Raw genomic sequence first — 23,369 nt, 5'->3', positions numbered from 1 at the left:
TACTAGAATTTTTTTTTTTTAATTCTCATTTCACACACAAGGCAGCTGCATTTCTCTGTGTATTTTATTTTGCTACCTAACAAATTGCATCTTGGGCTTGGCGGGTTTCCAGCACCCCATGCACCATCCCCACCATCTTCTCCAGCCACCAGCACATGCAGCCTCCCTCCTGCCACCTTCCTACACTGCCCAGGGGTAAGCCAGCCCATTCCTGGGCAGTCTCAGGAGACAGGAAGGCAGTGGGGTCAGTGCTTGGGAAGCTGGAAGCACCGGTGGACTCAGGGAAGGGTTGGATAAGGCCAGGTGCTGCCTCCAAGCTGAGGCAACACCAGGCCCACTAGCAGTCCACCCTGGCAGCCCTGGGGGAGCCACCACCATGGAGAAAAGGACTGAGATCCCCCACAGCAGCTCAGGTGCTACCTGACCTGCCAGCAGCTCACCTCCCCAGTCACAGGCAGGCTCCGCCAGGGGAGGAACACATAGCAAGGGTCCCAATCCTTTTTTTTCCCCCTCAGTGGAGTCAGCTGACAGCCAGGGAAGATAAGCTGCCAGCGGTGTCTGAGCTACAGTGGGCCTGGGTTCTTCCGTCTGTGGTAGTGGCATCCCCCAGGGCAACCCAGGTGGGCTGCTAGTAGGCTGTATGCTGGTCCAGCTCAGAGCCAGCACCCGGCCCACTAGCAGCCCACCTGGGCAGCCGCAGGGGGCACTGCTGCAGTAGAGGGAAGGACTAGGGTCCCCCTGAAGCTTAGGGCCCACTGGCAGCTCACCCCCCTGGCTGAGGGAAGGCTCTGTCAGAAAAAAAAAAAGATCACCAACAGTGATGGAAGCCCCTAAATTGAAAGAGTGGGTTTTTAATTGTCACAATTAAAAAACCACCAATTAAAAACCCACTGTTTCAGTTTAGGGGAACTAAATCACTGTCACATACACAAGTGGCCCAGGTGTCCTCCAATTTATGGCATCACAAAATGTGAATGTCTTTTGTCACGACAACTTCTTTGAGTACCTGGAGCATGACATGAAGCTAATACATCTCTCTACTTGAAAGTTGTGCCACCATAAACATCTTTAAGGTGACACAAGAGTAACATCTTTTTGCACCCTTACATTAATGGAGTTATTCTTGATATAAAGAGTCAGGCTCATCATATTGGTAATCTAACAGAAATGCTGCTGTTTGATTCTTGCAGTCAGGTTCTGCTACCTCCCTATTCCTCATCCAAGGGAGCAAGTTGTAGATTGCTCAAAATTGGTCATCTGCATATACTACCTTATCTCAGAACAGTGCATATCCATGAAGCAGTTCAGGTTTTACCATAGCATTTTTTTCCTTTAACTTTCTCAAGCTTTCCAGTGCCTTTCAGATTCCTGAGTACTTCCTCTTGGCAGTAACTAACCTCTGTGGCATTCTCTCCTCTCTCCCTCTCTCTCCAAGTCTATTGATTCTCTCACCTCTTCTTGTTCCATATATTGTTGCTGGGTGACATGATTTGCTGATATGGGTTTAACTATCTCTTCTATGTTGATTGTTGCTAATTGCTTTTCTTCATTCAGTTCCACATCTCCGCAGTTGTTTTAATAGGTTAACTGTCTCCTCAAACTCAACAGGGACATCTATAGGTGAAAATTACTGCACAGTATGAGCATATGTCTACACGTGTGCCCGTACTGCACAGTAACGATGGCAACTTATGCTTACTTGGGTGTAAATTTGCTACCTGCATGATGCAGGTAGCAAATTTATGCCTGAGTAGTTACTGTGCACTAAGGTACATGTAGACACCTCACTGCACAGTAACCCTGTTTGTGTGGACTGATTTGGGACTAACTTTAGTCCCAAATCAGTCCACACACAGCATTACTGCACTGTAACACCTGCATGTATACACACCAGTGTAAAAGCTGCTTACTACGCAGTAAGTTACTATGCAATAACTGCATGTGTAGACACACCCAGCATGGCAAAAACTAAGCTCATAGCTTTTCTTTCCAAACCAATTCCACTATTTATCTCCTTCACTTGGGCTGAAACCAGCATTTTCTTTGTCACCTTAATCTGTGCTTTAGTATTGAGCTTTGGTTGCTCCCTCTCTTTTTCTTCCTATCTGTCTTGACAGATAAGTCACTTGTTCATGATCCAGTCCTTTCCTTCATTGACTCCTGCAATTTCATCTTCTAATACCTTCTGTATATTTACCTTACTCCACCCCAGTCTTCCCAAAACAGTGCTAGCACAATCATCTCCTCACCTGCTGTTCTGACCAGGTCAGCTCTACCTTGGAGGTCAGAGTACCCAGGGGAGCAGTCAGAGTACCTTCAAGTTGATGCTTGTCATTGCTTTCAAGGCCCTTCATGACTCAGCTGTAACAAACCTCTGTCTTTCTTTCTTATGTTTCCATGGTTCCAGTTTAGAAGTATCCTTCATTTCTCCCTCCCATTCCAGGATCTATTCATTTTTCCAGGGTTCCTTTCTAACTGTGGTCTATAGTACTTGTATGAACATACTAGTGGTGTGCACTGTGTTCTAGGATTTACTATATGGTACCTAGCTAGGTTTCACATGTTGCATGTATTTAGTAAACCTAGTTATTTTGATCCCAGTATGCCCCTTCATCAGTCCTTCATGGTATATTTCTTGAATAAAGAGTAAGGGTAACAACTGGCAAGAAAGATAATATCTTAATGCAGTCATATACCAAAAAAAGGAAGTGACTGCAAAGTCTTAAGAAAAGCAGAAAGGAAACTGCACTCTGCAACACAGGGAACATGAGTAACCTGATAATTTAGAGAAAATAGGTTGCATATGTCTAGCATAAAAGACACAATAATCACATACATAGTACAGTTAAGCCCCGCTTCAAAAAAAAAAATCAACAGCTTTGCTGTGTGACCATGTCTTTAGAGCCCTCATTGCTTTGGAGATGGGAAAAAATGAGCTTCGTTTCCCCTCAGAACCCTGGTTGGCTATGGAGTGGTTAGGAAGCCCTACTCTAACTTCCAGTTGCTAGCTGTCATCTAACTGGATGAAGGGATTTTGCTTGGAGAATGGATCAAAGCAGAAAGACAGTTAGACCTATGTAACACATAAATGACAAATTCTTCTTACTGAAATGGAAAACAACACTGGTCCTCGGATGATCCACCAGATTCCCATGTGTTCATTTATTCCCCAGCACCTCAAAAATAATTTGAAATATAATGATATTAGAGTGATATAGACAAGTTTGAAAAATTAAATTTCAACATCACAATGAAACATCAAATGTAATATGACACAGTTTAACCTATTTATCTGTTAGTTATAAAAAATAATAAAATGAAGTTAAGACAAAATATTTACCAGTAATTTGTAGCAGTGTAGCTGCCCTATGCTGCAAGTTTCAAAGAAAGCCATTTGCTTCAGGAGATACACAAGCACCCCTCACAACACCAAACATGAATGGCATATTTAACAGATTGTTAGTCATATCACTCACATTATTTGGACCATATAGCAAAAGTCCCCCTCCTATGCACACATAGAGGATTTTGTCCTCCCCATAACAAGAAAAATGAGTTAAAATTAACACCCTCTGGCTGCACGATAATCCCAGAAAGGAGTGCGGCATTCCTCTGGTGAGAATGCTGGTACTTATGGGTGGGGATGGTTAGGTGGTGGGGATGGATGGCAATTATACAACAAACTGAACAAATCTGGGAATTGGCTCCCCTCCCCTCCCCTGCCTTCTCCCCATCCCATCCTAAGACAGTACAGGACCTAGGAGAGAAGGGGCAGCGCTTGGGGATGAGGCTGCAGAGATGGAGCGTCTCTCCTGAATAGGCTCCAAATTGGAGCTCGATCTCCCACCCTCTGGACTCAACAGCTATTTTATTTTCTGTATGTGATGAAACACTCGGTCAATCAGAATTTACAGCATGGAATAGTGAATCTATTGTGAAATACGTAAAAAATTTTAAAATATGTCAAAATATTAAAAACAATGTGAAAAGCTGACATTCTGGAATTCCTGTCCTAAACTGAATTATAATTAAAGTGAATTTTAAAATAAATCAATTCTTCTTCACAAAATATTTTGTTTACTTTGAAACAGCAATTGTGATAGAAAATGTTTTCATCTCAAAAAATATTGAGCACCTCTAGTGTAGAGAGAGGTAGTTAGCCCAGTTAGTCTGAAGTCAGTCAAAAGGCAGGATAAATATGCACCTTTATAGACTAATTTAAACTGAAGGAAATCATAAGACAAAAACCCTTTCAAACTCTGGAGTACAGGCAAAGGCAAGCCCAGGAAGACCTGACCGAGCATAAACTAAAATGGATACAAATTAAACAGAATGAGAAAATGATTTAAAATATTAGTAGAAGGGAAAAAACAAGTTTAGAAGCAATTACACAGAAAAACAAGATAACCAGAATGGAGACACCCCATTTAGAACAGTTCTTTTCGAAAATCTTTGAAAATATTTATATTAAATAAAAGAGCAAAGAATTTATGTTTAAATATTATGATAATGCCAAATAGTATGAAAGGGTTATTGGCTGGGATTCTCAAAACAGCCTGATGGAGACATACATGAGCACCTGAATGCCTACACTGTAATCCACTCTAACAGTTTCCTAAATCATTTAGACATGTCATTTAAACATACTTCACAAATTCATACACAGAGAAAGAGTATACTGGAAGCTGGCTACCCCTATCAATAACCAGTGACAAACCTGACAAATCTTGATTCTTAGGGTTGTTTAGGGCTGTGTAAAATGGGTCCTATTCGATTCTGATAGTGATTTGATCCGTTGATTCAGATCACTGTCCCTGATTCAATTCAGCCAAATCCAAATCTGGCAATTCAATGCTGATTCAGTGAATCAGCGATTCGGACACAGGCACAGCTTTAAAAGTTTTTTCTATATACCATGAGGTAGCGATCACTGCGGTGCTGGGGCAGATGGAGCATCCCACAGCAACGCGGGGAGGGCTCTCCAGCATGTTCGGCGGTGAACCCAGAAGTGGACCGGAAGTACTTCTGGGTCTGCCGGGGAGTGTGCTGGGGCCCCCCATGCTCCTCTGGCTAGGCGTTTGGCCACAGGGGGACCCTGGGTGCCCTCCTCAGACCCAGGAGGCACCAGTCACTGAGCTAGGGGGGCACAGGGGCTCCCCAACGTGCTCCCCAGTGGAGCAGGAAGTGGACTAGAAGTGATTCTGGTCCACTTCCAGGTCTGCTGCTGAGCATGCTGGGCCCCTCCCCCCCATGCTGCTGTGGGACACTGCATCTCCCCCAGCACCACAGGGTTCAGAGCCTCTACTACCTAGCGGTATGTAGAAAAATAATTGAAAGTTGTATCTATGCCTGAATCGCCAAATCTTTCCAAATCTCTTCGAATCAATTCATAGGGTTCTGAACCGATTTGAAGAGATTAAAGGGTCCTTTGATTCGATTTGGGTTCAGAGATTCGGCCACCGAATCGGGCCAAATCTCTGCCAAATTGAATCAGGGACCGAAGCTTCGCACAGCCCTAACTGTTATCCACAAATGTGGCTAGAACATCTTTCTACTGAAAAGTAGGGGTGCACCAAAACATCTGTTAACTATTGGATCAGTACCAATAAAAGAAGAAATGACGTTATCAGCTATCGACTTTTTTTGGTCATGGTAGCCAATAATTATGACCACATACCCAGAGCACCCTGGTGAGCGCAGTCCAATCCCCGCATCCCGCTGCCGGCCTGAGGCTGTGGCAGACTACAGGTCCCAGCAAGCAGTGGGAGGAAGTGCCAGAAAGCAGTCACAGGGCACTGTGCTCAGCAACAAAGGGACCATTACCAGCTTCCACTGCTGCTGCCATGGCAACGCCACATGTGCAGGTGGATGTGGGGGAGAGGGGCTGAGTGCCAGGGCTGCTGTGGAGACATTGGGCTGTGCATGGGTGGGGTAAGGTGCCGCATGAGGGATATTCCACTCTGCCAGGCACCAGGTGCCTTTGCAAAAATGGCTACTCCATGGTGGCTGTGGGAGCTGAGGCAGTGGTGCGCTCTGGGGCTCCAAACATGTCTGGCACCGCTGTCCACATGAGAGTCTGCCCTGCCCACCCAGGGCAGCAGGACAGACTGCACAGGGAGTGGGGCTGCGGGTAGGAGCTATGGGTGAGGGGGCAACATGCATGGGAATAAGGTGGTCGCCACCTACCTCATTGAGGGCCGGAGTAGGCAGGAGGCATGTGTGTTATAATGCAAAACAAACAAAAACGGTTTATTTATGTCAGTAGTTTAAAATGCCTTGCATTATTACTAAATATTGTTTATCACATCAGCATTGGCTAATATTGCTGGTTAATCATCGGTTATCAGTATCAACCAAGAAAATCTTTATCAGTGCACCCCTATTCAAGAGTCTCTGTTCTGTTTTACCAAACAGACCCTCCTGACTCCCTCCAACCTGACCAAAACCTTAGCCTGTTTTTCTGATACGTTTTGAAGAATGTCCACTTCCAAGCTGAAACTCAGCCTGCAAAACAACTTCTCTTTCCCCCAGCCCTGCTTTCCCCACTTTCCGTATCACAATCATCTTTCTTATCCCTCAGCTCAATCATTTTGAACATATCCCTGATGTAAGCCCCCACTTTTTGTCACACATCCAACCATGTCTAGATCTTCTTGCATTTTTCACATAACAAATCCAAGACTCAGCATTTGCTTTCTGTCCACACAGACAAAACTGTTGTTTTAGCTCTGATTATGCCACACTCTGGCCTTGATGTCAACAATTCATCTCCCTCAAATCCAGGAGAGGCTCTATAGTAAGTAGATGGGGAAAAGACACCCTATAGTAGACAATTCTTTAAGCTAGTGGACAAAAGCAGACTGAGATCCAGTGGCTGGAAGCTGAAGCTCGACAAATATAGAGTAGGGAAAAGGTGAGAATCTCTAATCTGAGGACAATTAAACATCACACCAGTTTACAAAGGGATATGGTGGATTCTCCATCATTTTAAATCTTCACCTAAAGACTAGATACTTTTCTAAGATAAATTACAGTTGAAACTGAAGTTATGGAAGTATCTCAGTGTGAAATTCTCTGGTTTAAATTACACTAGAATAAATGACCTAATAATGTCTTCTAGCCGAAATCTATAAATCTTTGAAAAAATATTTCAAAATGTTGCTGCTAAAATCCTCTTCCTGCCCAATCATTTAAATAATATCACTTATATATCTTTAAATTCCATCACTGGCTTTCTGTCCTCCACTAAATGAAACATAGACCCTTCACAATTTAGCCTTACCCTGGCAGACATCTAATCTCAAAGCTGATGCCAATCTGTGTTCCACCAGTGATTGAAAACACCATAGCCTTATACTCCAAAAATCTCATTTAACAACTTCTTCAAGCTTTCCCCAACATGTGAGAAACATACTTCTGACGACAGTATGATTAAGGGTCTAAAAAAGGAAAGATTGGAGTTTGGTAGTTGTACATATGTTCACACTACCGTATATTGGTCTAAAAAAACAGAGATGATGTTAGTCACAACCTGTGGACTTCTTATTTCCCTCAGAAATGTCAGATTTTTTTAAAGCACAGAATGGATAAAAACAACCCTGAACTGTATGAATATCACTAGCTTAAAGCTGGCTTCACAAAAATAAAAAAGGCTCAGAGATGAAGTTTTCAAGCTCACCTAAATTAAGGTAAAACTATTTTCTTAGAACATTTTCTTGTAAGAGGGATGGATGGTGCACATGTACCAAAACGGACCAGGTGCAGACTATGCTTTCTATAAATTATTGAATTATTGTGGCATAGTGTATCTGGCATAACTGTGGAATCACTCATTTTTGAAGGCTGACACAGTGGTTGCTGTATATTAACAATTTTATTTGTTATAACATGTGATGGTTTTGTAGTTCTCTCTTTAAGGCTGAATTGAGTTTGTCCTTAAGGTATAAATTCAGCTAGTTTGAAATGCATGAGAGAGGCAAGGATTTCTTAGGGTGATATCTTTCATTGGACCAACTATGTAGTAGAATTAGACACGCTTTTGAATGCAAGACATTCTTTGCCAGGTCACAAGAATATATGAGGGTATCCGGTATCATTCCCAAAGTTATTTACTTTTGGAGGACAGAATACATTTTCCTGAAATTAAACAAGTGAAGACTTCAGTTTTTAAGTTAAAATTCATTTAAAAAATGAAATTTAACACATCCTATCAAACCATTTCTGCTCCAAATTATTTTAATAATTGAAAACTCACATCCCTCAAGATTTTGAACTACAATAACATCTCATAGGGCCTTGTTACGCTGTGAGCTCCACAAATGTTAATCAAAGTTTGGAGCAGTTACACTTCAGGCCAGCAGGGGCCTGGAGGACTGAAAGGTAAGAATCACCCCCTCCCCTTCCCATTCTGGGCTTCCCCACTGCTACCCTGCCCCACCCCCAGGGTTGCCCCCTTGCTCCTCAGGGTTCCCTCCTGTATCCCCCTGGACATTACTTACTTATGGCTGCCTGCATTGTCCCAGGGAGGCAGGCAGCGGAGGGCTACCTGCCTTCCTGGCCACCATTGCTGCTAGGCTGTTGCTCTTCTAGCCCAAGACCAGAAGCAGCAACTTTGGCCAGGCAAGTAGTTTAACCCTTCCCTTCCTGCTCCCCATGGGCAGATAGCGCAAGCAGCCACAAGTGAGGGTGGCAGTGGGGCAATGAATGGGGATCTGGGGTGCTGGGAAGGGGGAGGCAGTGGGCCTGTTCTTGGGCAGCAGGGGAGGGGGGTAGGTGGGATGTTTACACTAAGGTGTAGCATAGCATGGCCACACCTTCAGTGTAACACAAGCTGGGTAATACAGATCAGAAATATTCCTGCCCTGGAGTGGTGTAACTTTAAGCTGTATAACACAAGCTTAAAAGCAGTTTCAAGTGTTAATGTGTGGACAATCCAGGGGTAAAGAGCTCCATGAACCACCCAAAATTACCAGGTAACGAGGCCTATATATTGGCCATATTGAAAGATTTTTTTTTTTTAACCAGTGATAAAGGTACTAAAACTATGGACTGTCCTTTAAAGAGCCTTCCTTAAAGAATGCTGTTGATTCTCATTGTACTCAGTGGGAACAGAGTCAAAGTGCTCACAGGGTAGATGTTGATATCTGATGCTGTCGAAGATGTCCAGAAAAAAAGTAGCAAGTTTGCTCTATGTACTATAAAACAAGGACAAACCACATTAAAATAGGCAAAGTAGACAATACCATCTTAGTATGGTAACCTACCCTATGTCCTCTAACTTTGATTTACTTATTCCCCAGGGGGCCACAAAGAGAACTGGAACAACTAAAGACAAGAGAAAGGTTAAATTAATACCAGATTGCAAAATGCATCATACAAAATACAGACATGCTACAGCTCTACACAATAAGAAATATAGCAATTCTCATCTTTTAAGGATCTTATCAAAAAATGACATACTGGGTGCATCTATACATGAAATTAAGGTGAAGCAATAAACTTTGGAGATGTTTGTGCCAGAGTAAACTGCGCCTGGGCGTAGCATCTACACGTGTGCCCAAGACAGGCCTGGGCTGCCAGGGGGCATGGGGAGGGTCAGCCCTAGGCCCTGGGTGGCAGTACTGGGCAGGAGAGGGGCTGACTGAGGCACAAGAATGCTGAGTCAGCAGAGCTGTGTGGCTAGGTGGCAGCCAGCAATCTTGCTTCCACCCGGTCACCATCTACACATGCATTTCAGTGAAGTTAAATAGTCTACCATAAGATAGTACTGTCCCCAATACTTTACTGCAGAGCTAACTAGTCTACTCCATAGTACAGTACATGTGTAGATGCACCTACTGAGATTCAGCTTGCTTCTTCTTGTTCACACAAAAATAAATATACGGAAACCTTACAAGCAGAGATGAGTCCCTAAATATTCATGAAGATGCTTGCATATTGCTTGTTTTGATAGGAATTTAGAAGCTTCTGGCACCTAGAATGCAGTTTGGTTATCTACAAAGAGGCAGTGACATCTTCCAGCTGGGCCATTGCCAAGAATACCCTTTTGCCTGTTCTCACAATCTCACTCCAAACCTGAAAACACATTGTTAAGGTCCCTCCAGAGTATTCCTCTCAGGTCACTCTCCTGACCCTGGTCTCAAGCATGCTTGAGCATTGCTGGTAGGCCTCCAGACCAGTCTAACTAGACCACTTCCAGGTATTGAGGATGGATGCATGGGCCCTGCTTAGCAGTGATTCAGCTGGGATACATTGCCACTGCAGTGTAAATATTATCAGTAAGTGCTAGTAAAGGCCTCACAAACTATGTAATGGATTCATATACATGCAAGCTTCAAAGGACAAGCTTAAGGCTTGGAAGGTGATGGACAGGTGCGAATAAAACTCTTCACTAGGAATTAACTAACTTGGGTTTGAGTCCCAGCACTATCCACAACCTTTTGTGTCACTTGGTATAATCTAAGTCAGGGGTTGTCAAGTGAGAGCATGCATACCCCTGGCAGTACCTGGAGAGGTGCTATGGTGTAAGCATGGGTGGGTGGGGATGGAGCACCACCCGTGGAGTAAGTTTTATTTATGTTATAGTCGGATTCAGGAATACTACATATGGACTATGACCCCACTGTGCTAGATGCTTTATAAACACTGAGCAAAATATAATCACTGCCATAGATTGTGTTGAGTTTAGGACAAGAGGCAACAGGTGGATACAGACAGCAGGGATGAGTACAAAGAAGCAGTGAGACAATACAGGTCAGTATGACAGGCAGTGATCTCAGTGCTCCAGTTATTTAACCACTTTCAAAGGTTTTTACCCTTCAGATCCTGACACACATTCATGGCTTTAAGTCCACTCTAACAAAATTTGTCTTTGGTAATACTTATTGAGCTCCAATCACCATCACATCAAGGTGTGCTACTTTTCTGATGCCTGCATTCATCAGTACCAGTGGTTCTAAATGTACAGGTTAATACAATCAGCAATTTTAAAAAAGGAGGTATCATTGTACTCATCTAATCTGAAAATCCTATGCAGCCTGATCCTGCATAGATCAAAATAACTAACAGCTGAACTATACCATTTCATTTAGAAATACATTAATTCTTACTTTAAAACTCCAGTGACAGTCTACCACAGGCCTCTGTAAGATGTGGTAATATACTGCACTGGTAATTTCCCTTCCAGTTAAAAAGTATCATCTTCCTCCCAAATTGATGAAGAGGTGATTAAATTCATTCTCATGTAGCAGTTGATTACCATGCTGTTACAACCTTGCACTGTATTTTCAACATGAACTCTACCTACTTCAGTTTACAGTCACTCTATTCTTCTGTGTTCTAGACTAGATTTATAAACCTTCTAGCATGAGATGTCTGCTCTGCATGAGTACCTAGAGATTGTGAGCAGGTGTCCTGTTGAACTTCCCTTTTATAAACTGAAGGTAATGAATTCCTTCTAGTCTTAAATTCTGGAAAACACAACTTGAAATTAATGCCATATTAGTACAAATTCTTTCCACTAGGTGTGTCTACATGTTCATTAATGCACCATAGTTACTGCACATTCAGTTTAGTACTTGGTTAACCAAGTACTAAATCAATGTGCAGTAACTTGAGCTACTGTGCAGTTTTGCCAGTGCATGGGTTTTTAGTGATGCTTACTGTGCAGTAGCCTAATACTACTGTGCAGTAGCATATTAACAGAGTTTTTGCTCAGCACGCTACTGTACATTATTAGACTACTGAGCAGTTATCATCTCCTGTAAATGTGCCCATCGATTATAACATATTATAAATCCTAGGGGCCAAAAAAGAGGCATACAGGCTGTGGAAGGAGGGGGTGTCTACCAAGCCTGAGTACACCTACTTGACCCTACTTGGCCTGTACTTGCAGGGAGGCAGTCAGAAAGGCCAAAGCAGAAATGGAACTTAGGCTGGCAACAAAAATTACAGACAACAAAACATCTTTCTTCAGGTATATAGGGAGTAAAAAGAAGGTGCAGGGTAGCATAGGACCCCTACAGGAAAAACTAGGTCAATTAGTGATAGATTGGGGGGGGGGGGCAAGGCTGACATCTTCAATGAGTTTTTGGCCTCTGTATTCCTGAAGTCAGATCAGGACAAATCTCCCAACTGGACCACAGACAGGCTACCAACTGTAAGGGAAACTATCCCACCAACTGTTAGGGACACTTGGAGGGGCTGGATGTGTTTAAGTCAGCAGGCCCAGATGATCTTCATCTAAGGGTGCTGAAGAAATTGGCCACTGTCATAGCAGAGCCACTACCATGGCTGTTTGAGCACTCATGGTGCTCAGGTCAGGTCCCAGAGGACTGGAAAAGGGCCAATGTGGTCCCTATTTTCAAGAAGGGGAGGAAGGAGGATCTGGGTAACTACAGAGCAGCTAGTCTCACCTCTATCCTTGGGAAAACCTTTGAAAAAATTAAGCATCACATTTGTGGGAGTCCAGTGGGAAAAACAATGCTGAAGGGCAACCAGCACAGATTCATAGCAAGTCAATCCTGCCTGACTAACCTTGTTTCTTTTAATGACCATATCATAAAATATTTAGAGGCAGGAATCGAGGTAGATGTCATCTACTTGGATTTTAAGAAAGACTTTGATATGGTATCTCATCCTATTCTCGCAGATAAACTGAGTGGCTGTGATGTAGATGATTACACGGTAAGGTGGGTGGCAAATTGGCTTAGGGGCTGCACGCAGAGAGTGGTGGTGGATGGATCAGTATCAGCCTGGAAAGATGTGGGCAGTTGAGTCCCACAAGGCTTGGTCCTTGGACCTGTGCTGTTCAATGTCTTCATCAGTAACTTGGATGAGGGCATGGAAAGCACTCTGTTCAAATTTGCAAATGATACCAAGTTATGAGGTAAAGTTAACACACTAGCGGGTAGAGAACAAATCCAGGTGGATCTGGCCAGGTTGGAACAGAATAGGATGCAGTTCAACAAAGACAAGTGCAAGGTGCTGCTCCTAGGGAGAAGGATATTTACTGGCTAGGGGAGGACCTTCTCAGCAGTGGAAAAGGATCTCTGAGTCATTGTAGACACCAAGATGAACATGAGTCACCAATGTAATGAAGCAATCAGTAAAGTTAACCATACTTTATCATGTATTAGCAGGTGCATGGCAAACAGGTCCAAGGAGGTGATACTTTCCCTCTATGCGGCATTGGTCAGGCTGCAGTTGGAGTACTGCATCCAGTTTTTGGCACCACACTTCAAGAGGTATGTGGACATCCTCAAGAGGGTTCATAGGAGGGCCACTCACATGGTTAGGGGCCTGCAGGCAAAGCCCTATGAAGAGAGACTGAGGGACCTGCATCTCTTCAGCCTCCACAAGAGAAGGCTGAGAGGTGATCTTGTGGCTGCCTATAAATTCATCAGGAGGCAGGGGGCAGCAAGGAATAGGAGATGCTCTGTTTACCAGAGCAGCTCTTGGAGTGACTAGGAACAAAATGGCCAAACTGATGGAGAGCACATTTAGGTTAGACATCAGGAAGAACTTTATGGTAAGGGTTGCCAGAATCTGGAATGGGCTTCCAAGGGAGGTGGTGCTGTCCCCTACCTTGTGGGTCTTTAAGAGGAGGCTAGACATGCACCTGGCTGGGGTCATCTAACCCCATACTCTTTCCTGCCCAGGGCAGGGGGTCAGACTCAATGATCTACTGAGGTCCCTTCCGATCCAAACATCTATGCATCTATGAAAAATCTAAGTTATGACGTATTTTGACTTCAGGGACGGGAGGACACCAGAACCGCTGTAATGTTCTTTTGATGCACATGGTTATAAGAAAGTAGAGCTGAAAGGGACCTCAAGTCCTATTCTCTCCAATTTTTCTATATCCCTTTTAAAATGTGGACTTTAGAACAGGAAACGATATCCATTAATGGTCTCACTAATTCAGTATACACAGGTAATTCAGTCTCCTGCCTCCAACTCCATAGTCCCCTAATCAAGGATCATGTTTAGTTCTTTAGATTAACATTACACTGGGAGTTCATATTCACTTGCTTTTCTACTGTGACATTTTTGTTCTTTTTAAGTTACTGCTTTCTGGGACTGAATTCCATATCCTGGATTTATGATAATGTGATCTACGGTCTTTGTTTCTAGAGTTATGAGTCTCAATTTGGCTGTACTAAAATATACACATTTTAATGGTAACTGCTTAAAAATAATTTTAAATCTATTCTTATTATTTCTCATTCTGCTAAACATTGTCAACCACAAATTTTTACCAGAAATGCAAATTGTACCAGCTGCATCTCTGTAAATAATGCTGAGTTGTTTGAAGTTAAAAAAGGATTCAGCAGCTTTCTTATTTATGGAAAAAGTATATCCTCCTAGATATGACAGAATTTACTTTTTCCTACTTTTATAAAAAATTACGGTCCAATGTGGTGTTTGCCATGATCCAGTTGAGCCTTCTGTATAACACAGGCTACGAGTCTCTTCTGAATTCATTCTTGCATGAATTACCACATGAGAATCTTTTTGAAAAAACATTTAGTCTTAATCAAAACTTGCTTCCACAGCCTTTAGTAAGGTGTTACAGTCACTGGATACCTTTACTGCTAAGATTGAATTGGTTTGTTTTCAACTTCCAACCACTGCTGGAATTATTATCTGTTAAACTGAACTCTATTATTAAAGTTTTGTTCCCTCTATAGGTAATTATATATTGTGATCAAGTTTCCCTTTAACTTTCTAGTAAGACAAATATGTTTGGCTCCTGGAATTTCTTATTATCTGACATATTTTTCAACTGTTTAGTCATCCTTGAGGCTCTTTTCAGAACCCTTGCAACTTATAAACATCCTTCTTGAATTGTGGACTCTAAAATTGGACACAGTATTCTGGAAATAGTTGTGCCAGTGCCAAATAGAGAAGTAATATAATCTTTCTACTCCTACTTGATATTCCTCTGACATCCAAGGATTGCCTAATTCCTTTCAGCCACAGTGCTGTGCTGGGAGCTCAAGTTCAGTTGATTCTCCACCTTAACCCTCAAATCTTCCTCGGAGTCACTGCATCCTATAACAGTTTCCCACTGTTAAGGACGGCTTACATTCTACAGTTTTTGTATGTACACAAATTATTTTAAGTTTGGCTTTACTGAAATACACAGACATTTAAGTGTTAAATTCATATAAAACCATAGATTTAAGGCCAGAAGAAACAGTTATAGTAGTCTCCTCTGTTGTCCAGCATAACAAACCAGAGAATTACAACTATTAATTTCTGGATCAAGTTCATAATCTTCATTTATAGTCTTCAAGTGCCAGTACATTGTAAAAGTAATGACCAGACAGCCACTGAATAAGCTGCTGAATACTGACAATCAGAAAGCCTTGGTTTTCTCTTTGACCCTAGCAAGCAAATGTAGCATGATATTTAGGAATAGGATAGCCAAGGGAAATATATTTGACATATTCAATCTAAAACCAACAGGAAAATGATTGTCATGGTGTGGATGGGAGTCTTTCATAGTAGACAGTGGGCCCAGATCCTATTTTGCCTCTAAGGTGATTAAGACTTTGGTGTTGGTTGCCCCAAACTGATGTGTCTAGGCTCAGGAGGGTAATCCTATTCCCCCTCTGAGGTGCCTGTATCTCCTGCTCTTTTTATGTGCAGCCTTGTATGTCCCCAGAGGCTAATCCTATTCAGCTGAGGGAGATATACATATCACATACCTTTCCCATTCTCTCAGTAGCCAGAGTTATGGATGGCCTTTCACTCTTCCATCATGTCAGGATCCTACTTGACCAGACCTGCTATAGGAAGACACCCTGTTCGGACAGAGTTCTCTCAGAGACACCTACCAATGTGCTTAATTGAGAAACAGTAGCATTTACTTAAGTGAATAAAGTGAGGAAAGATGTGTGCTGATGGTGCCTACCCTTTGCCCAACAGCTTAGTGGTTATGGCACTTGCCTGGAAAACAAAAAACTGGGATCCTAGGCCCGCATCATCTGCTGAGAATTTGAGCCTACATTGCCTACTTCCCAGAGAGTATCTTAGACAACAGACTAAAGATTGGATATCCCTCTCTCTTGTTGAAACTGGGCCACAGGGTACCTGAATAAAGGAGTCAAGGAGTCATGGCAGCAAGCAAAAGAGAACCCAGTTCTGTGGCCCAGTGCAGTAGGAGCTACCCTGGGAAGAAGCCCTGAATTTTGTCCACACTCCCAATACTTTTCCATTTTATTCAATGACTATCTAACATCAAATACATAAACAGTCCTGAACCCAGGATTTCCCCTCCTAGTTAACTCCTCTAACTACCAGGATACAGTTGTACTCCCTTCTGTTTGTATTCTGTGACAGGGGCAAGCTTTCACACCCAGTGCAAGCACTAGCCTGCCTCCTGTCTATGGGCCAGCCACCCACCTCACTTTCCTGCCATGCCTTGATGATACCTGATTATGGTGTTAATTAGGCTGGAGGCTGCCCATTTTGCACCCCAATGTTTAGGGGGATCTCTGCAGCTCCTTTCCACCCCTGCACTGTAGCCCAAGTCTTGCAGATGGCATTTCAAGCAGCTAGACTCAACCAGACCCTTCACCCATTAACTGTGGTCCTCCCTCTGGGACCTTCAGCTCCCTGTTAGTCCCTGGCCCTGTCTTAGGCCAGTCAGGACCCCAAGCCCTTTTGACCCCTCTCTGGGTCTTGGCCCCAGCATGGACTAGTTGGGTACATCGGGTCAGGTCTAAGCTGCATGCCTGCCTACAGAGTTGAGGGGTCCCCCATTCTTGGGTCAGGTGCTTCACAAAGTGTGCCTGGCCCTGCAGGATCGCTCACCCCAGCAGGCTCAGGCACTTCAAGAAGCTTACCCTGCTACCATTATGCAGGGAGAAGGATGGTGACATGTCTGCCATTGATTAGGCTGACACAGGGAATTCCAGGCAAAGCTGTCCAGAACCTCCTGTGGGTCAGCAAGGTGTATGATTGGTGGGGCCATAAGCCATTGGATCATGAGATACCACCCACACTGCTTCACTTACTGTGGACTTCTCAACACTGAAATGGTTTGCCACAGACTGGAGGCTGTTTGGGATAGCAAGATTCCCTATTGTGATGGTGACATGCTTCTCAACGGACAAAGGCAACCTTATCCCAGTAGTTTGCTGCTAGAGGCAGGGGGCCAACTCAGTTCAGATCTCCATTAAGGTCCCCTGGACATATGAAAGTTCTTACATCACTGCTGGTCATCCAAATTCATGAACTTCTCACCCTCAAACTATCTTTTCACACTCACTATATGACTAGATGTTGCCTGTCCAGGCCTGCTGGCATTGTCTTCTCTATGCAATCTTTCATGTAAGCTCATGATGCTGGCCCAACCAACTAACACTTGACCACTGCAAGACATACTGGGATGAGTGTTCTCACTGGCCGCCTACTGGCAGAAAAGTGGCAGTGTATTCAACCACTCAATGAACACTGATTGGAAGGATGATGTATGCACCTGATAATCCTGTGACTTTTAAGATCTGGCACAACTGGCCCTGGGGTAAATGTGACATCTATTTGGAGCCTTAGAAACCTTTCAGCCACCTACTTTGCCTGTTTGCTAAGCTTGGGTGTACAAGGAGTGAATAGGTAGGTCTGTTTTCACAATGGTGGTTTTGGGTTTTGGCAGGGATACGGAACAGATACAATCTTCCATGACTAGAAGCTGCCTAAGTGCCACTTCAGTGTCTTAGGGGTAGAATAGAATCTGAGCCACAGTATTTAGAAACCTTCACCACCTCTGGCAAAATAGAATTTCTGGCACTACCTTAATATGATGCTATACCATACAATTATAACATGTAAACACAGGATTATTTTATGTAGGTAGAGATGTTTCTGGATAGTTGTCTCATAATGTGAATTATTCAGTAACAAATATCTATAGTCACTGATATCATTTTAATACCTGACTGACATTTAAAAAATGCGGAAGCTGGGGGTTTTTGTATTGGAACATTGTTTCCTCTTAATACAAGAGAGGAAAGGTTACAGATTATTTTACCAATTTTAAATGTGTCAACTGCTGAGCCCTACCCGTTATGTTGCTATGAACTGGACCCTGATCACATGATCAATTCTAGGTACCTTATCAGTATAAGGAAGCTGACAAACTGCAGAGCTAAGAACATAATCCAGTCTCCTCTTTTTTCCATAACATATCAAAATCCATTTTATCATATCTATCAAATAGAACATGACAAACCATTTCTTTGAAATTGTTATTTACTTACCCCATCCAATCACAGTATATGTCTTTAGTAGTTGTTTGTCGGGGAGTACTGCAGTCACCAATAATGTGTAGAGATAAATTCCTTCTACCAAAAGCCAAAAATAATTTGTACCAACAAAATAATGCATGAAAAACTGTGCCGTCCTGCAAACGGTTGAAATCTGCAGAAATTACATCATAAATTATTACATATTATATAACATTTAAAAATGAATGAAAAATCCTAGTTATTATATGACTTTGTGTATCCTTCAAACTAGCATGTGGTTTTCATAACTAATTTAATTCAGTTAGACACCTTTCTAGACTTTCACTGTGTTACTAGCCTACAGTTTCCATGCATGTTGCCACCTGGATACGAGAGAGAAGTCCACATTATACCTAGATTTCCAAAAGACCTCTGGTATAGTATCCCATGATGTTCTCATGGGAAAATTGGAGGATTGTGGGCTTAACTGCTTGACAGTTAGGTGGGTAGGAAACTAGCTGTGAGGTAGGACCCAGAGAGTTCTTATGAATGGATCTGTGTCATCCTGGCAAGAGGTGGCCAGTGGTGTCCCTCAGGGGTCCATGCTTGGTCTAGTGCTTTTCAATATCTTTATCAGTGATTTGGATGAGGGGGTGAAGAGCTCACTGGCCAAGTTTGTGGACAACACCAAGCTATGGGGAGGCATGGGCATGCTTGAAGATAGGCTGCAGATACAGGCGGACCTACACAGCCTGGAGAGTTGGGCGGATTGGAACCAGATGAGGTTCAACATTGAGAAGTGTAAAGTGCTCCATCTGGGGACAAACAGTCTCCAACATACAGGCTTGGTGGCACTAATTTCACTAGCACCACAATTGAATGGGACCTAGGGGTAATAATAGACCATTGCATGAAGATGAGCTGTCAGTGTGATGCTGTAGCCAGCAGGGCAAACAATACTCTGGCATGCATCAACTGATGCATCTCATGTAAAATCAAGGAAGCAATTCTTCCACTTTACACAGCATTGGTGAGACCACAGCTGGAATACTGTGTCCAGTTATGTGCACCACACTTCAACAAGGACGTAGAAAAGCTTGAGAGAGTCCAGACAAGAGCCACCCATATGATAAGAGACTTGCAAGGCAAGTCATACAAGAGAAGGCTGAGGGACTTTGACCTCTTCCTCCTAAAAAAAAGAAGGCTGAGAGGGGACTTGGTAGCAGCTTATCACTACATCAGGGGAATACATTAAGGGCATGGTGAACAACTGTTCACCAAGGCACCCTTGGGGAAAACCAGGAGTAACAACCACAAACTCCTGGAAGACCGTTTCAGACTCAACTCTAGAAAAAACTTCTCCACGGGCAAGGTGTCCAGACTGTGGAATAAACTCCCTCCAGAGGTGGTGCAATTACCTACCCTGGAAATATTCAAGAGGAGACTGGATGGTCACCTCACTGGGGTTACCTGAGCCCAGCTGTCTTTCCTGGCTAGTCCAGGGGGGCTGGACCCAATGATCTTGTGAGGTTCCTTCCAGCCCCTTACAATCTGTGAATCTCTGAAAGTTTAAATTAGGGTCCTAGGTATACGTAACTGAGTCTAGGTGGAAACTTGTGACATCACAGACAGTACCAAACAGTAGGGCTGTGCGAAACAGCACCATTTTCTTTTGACTTCAGTTTCACCATTTCGAATGGACAGTGTTTTGTTTCAACATTTAATTTCATTTTGTTTCGAAGCACTGTTACATTTCATTTCATCAAAACTGTTTCACTGTTTCGACGCATTTCAACGTTTAGCCCATAGGCTATAATGGGAAATCATGAAACTGCCTATAACTTTGTCATTTCTTGCCTGACTCAACTGAAAACAGCAGGGATGGTAGCCCCTGCTGAAGCCACAAAGCCTGTCAAGTTTCAAGGAGATAGGTGCAACGGTTTCTGGGAAACTGCATCTCAATCTGCTAAGAAGCAAAACTCATGTCACATGTGTGTTAAGGCATAGTGGGGTGAAAAGTGCATCCTTGCTAGCCCCTGCTGAGGCCATGAATCCTGCCAGGTTTCAAGGACATAGGTGCAGGGGTTTCTGGAAAACTGCACCTCAGGCTGCTGACAAACAAAACTCATGACATGGGTGACAATCTGTGTGTGTTAAGATACACCAGGGTGAAAACTACAGGCATGCTAGGCCCTGCTGAGTCCATGGAGCCTGCCAGGTTTCAAGGAGGTAGGTGCAGGGGTTTCTAGGAAACTGCATCTCAGAGTCTTGAAAGCAAAACTCATTTCGCTTGTAAGTGTGAAGGCACAGGGGAGTGATAACAGCAGGCATGGTAGCCCCTGCTGAGGCCACAAAGCCTACCAAGTTTCAAGGAGATAGGTACAGGAGTTTCTCAGAAACTGCACCTCAAGATGTTGACAAGCAAAACTCATGCCATGTGTATGTGTTAAGGTGCAGCAGGGTGAAAACAGCAGGCATGGTAGTCCCTTCTGAGGTCATGAAGCCTACCAGGTTTTAAGAAGACAGGTGCAGCAGTTTCTGGGAAACAGCCATAAGCTGCTGACAAGCAAAACTCATGACGTATGACTTTGTGTGTGTGTTAAGGCATGCCCTCTCTGGCACTGGGGCCTCTACACAACATGGTAGTGTGCCCCCATGAGTTCTCCTCCACCTCTACAGCTTCAGTTCAGTCCACCACTTTAAATAACAAGAGGTAAGTAAGCGGCACAGTAACACTAGCACCTCAAGCAGCCAAACTGTCACAGAGCTTTTCTTTCCTTCCCTGCAGGAGCTTCTTCTCCAGCAGCTGCCAGAGAACATTCCCTGCCAGTCCAAGCCCTGAAGCTTAGATGTGCCCAGGGCCCTACCTCCTTCTAGTCAGCTGACTGGGGACAGGTGCTAGGGATGTAGGTTGTAGCTGTGTTGGTCTAAGGACATGGCACTGGCAGACAAGGTTATTTTGGTCAATCTGGTATCTTTTAGTAGACTAACTGAATAGTTAGAGAAATATATCTTAGCAAGGTTTCAGGTTGAAAAACCACTCGTCAGGCTGAGGAAGCATCTGCACTTCATGTGTGTGCTGTTCCTGGATGGAAGGAATAGTAAAGAAGCCAGACGCTGGCATGCAATGCAAGCAAGAAAGCCAGTCAGTGAAAATGGAAATGGAGGCATCAGGAGGTGAGGGACAGGCTGGGGTGGGACGAAGGGGGATGTAGCAGCACAGGTAAAAGTGGAGAGGCTTCTTTACTATTCCATCCATCCAGGACCAGGAGACACATCAACTGCAGATGCTTCCTCAGCCTGACAAAGGGTTTTTCAAGCTGAAAGCTGGCATCCCAGGCAGCTAAGCTGAGCTCACCTAGAGCCTCGCAACTCCACTGCAACCAGCAAGCCTCAGGCCTGTCAAAGACGCGATGGGTCTGGGTTTTCACCAGGCAGGACTGTGCGTGTGCATGTGTTGGCTGGAGGTTATGGAGCCTCCTACCCACCTTTCACCAGATCCTCAGTCCTGGCATTTCCTGGGGCTGCCATACCATCGGCAGTCCCACCAGGCCTCCTGACCTTCGCAGAGTGCAGTTTTAGTGGTTATTCCCAGGACCTAGGGTCTCCTCCTTCCCCACAGCCCCAGCCCATACCTCCAAGTTCATCCTGGCATGGGAGCTCAGCAGGGAAATGTTCTTCCCCTGCTGGCTGGTGATGCAGTGAGTGCTGCCTCCAGCTCTGAGAGTGGGGGCATTAATTGGTTTTTAAAAAAGGAAAAAAGGAAATAGGTGTGGATGGAGTGAGGAGGATGGCATTCACTCCGTCTGCAGGTGGAGCTTGGGGAACCCTAGCAGCGGAAGGTTGACCTTCAGGAACACCAGCTGCTCCGCCAAGCCAGGATCCAAGCAGTGCGGTGGGGTATCACTACATCACCAGCAATGCTGAACACCCTCTGACTTGAAACACTGGTCAGTGGACAGGTCAGGTGTTCTTGGGCAACAATGGCAGATCCAGCCACATCTGGCTGTGGCTTGCCAAGTAGGCCAAGGGTTCGCACAGCAGCAGCTCCATGTCTTTGGCAAGATAGGCAGCCACCAAGGCCTGAGCACTACCTGCCTGATGGTGGGGTCTGGTGCCTCTGGACCCCACCATGGAAGCCATACCCTTGGCCCACATTGGCAGCACCTGTGGTGGAGGAGGAGACAGGCTGGTGGATGGCATGCTGGCACGGGACAGTGGATTGCCAACTTCCATGTCCCCCCACCTCTGCCCTTCTGCATCCCTGACTTTCTTTACCAGCACCTCCATCCACTCATCTAGGATTTTGCTGCCACATACACTCACTCTCCCTTTCACCCTCAGGTCACACATAACAGCCAGCATGTGGACCATACTGGATTGCAAGGGATCAAGACATTTCCTGATGCCCTCCTTCAGCCGCTTCACCAGTGCCTGCATGTCTGGTGACAGTGGCTTGTCCCAGCAAGGAACATTGATCCCTGAACCTCTCCATTTGGTTCTGAAGTTCCCTCACTACAGGAATCACCTGGCTAAGAAGGGCATTGCCAGTGCTGAAGGTCTCAGTGACCTTGAGGAAGGACTTGAGGACCACCAAGATCTAGGAGATGGCATTGTACTCAGCTCTGTTCAGGGTGCCACTGATCCCAATCTCCCTGAGCAAAGCCATCTTATTGATGGTCTTCGGATGCTTGCTGGTGGTTCTGGCACCATCCCCAGCAGCCATGTCCCCCTCCAAAACGTCCCTGACAAGGAGGTGCAACTTGTGGGCCACACAGAGGATGCCAGCAAAGTTGCATCATGGACCACCTTGATCATATTGGCCCCATTGTCAGTGAACATGAACCCGCGGGTGAGCTCACCCTGCCCAACGAGCCACCCCTGCACCAAGTGGATCATGGCCCCCATGATCTCAGTTGCCATGTGGGACTCATCCATCACCTTTCTTGAAGGAGAACCCACCGACAGCCTGACTGGTTGCACCAGTGCCCTGTGAGGGAGAGGTATGCATGATCTCCACGCCAGCTGCTCCAGATGTCCGAGGTGAATTGTAAGGCCAACCATGGACCTGCCTTGCACAGCTCCTCCCTCAAGTACTCCCTGCATGCCTCATACAGGGAGGGCACCACCGTCCTG

The 23,369-nt window shown here is 44.4% G+C and overlaps 1 protein-coding gene across 1 annotated transcript in view; it reads right to left on the bottom strand.

Moving 5' to 3' along the window:
- Nucleotides 1-23,369, bottom strand: part of GLP2R (glucagon like peptide 2 receptor) — a 183,244-nt gene that overhangs the window by 60,702 nt on the left and 99,173 nt on the right. Inside the window, exons 7-9 of the mRNA XM_025210754.1 lie at nt 18,267-18,426; nt 9,264-9,324; nt 3,107-3,176 (exon numbers count right to left, since the gene is read on the bottom strand). Coding sequence (XP_025066539.1) covers nt 3,107-3,176; nt 9,264-9,324; nt 18,267-18,426 — 291 coding nt within the window. The remainder of the gene's footprint in view (nt 1-3,106; nt 3,177-9,263; nt 9,325-18,266; nt 18,427-23,369) is intronic.

Source organism: Alligator sinensis, unplaced genomic scaffold (assembly GCF_000455745.1).
Source record: "Alligator sinensis unplaced genomic scaffold, ASM45574v1 scaffold1023_1, whole genome shotgun sequence".
Taxonomy (NCBI): domain Eukaryota; kingdom Metazoa; phylum Chordata; order Crocodylia; family Alligatoridae; genus Alligator; species Alligator sinensis.
Note: the sequence above shows the minus strand (reverse complement) of the source record. Positions and strands in the feature narration are given on the sequence as shown.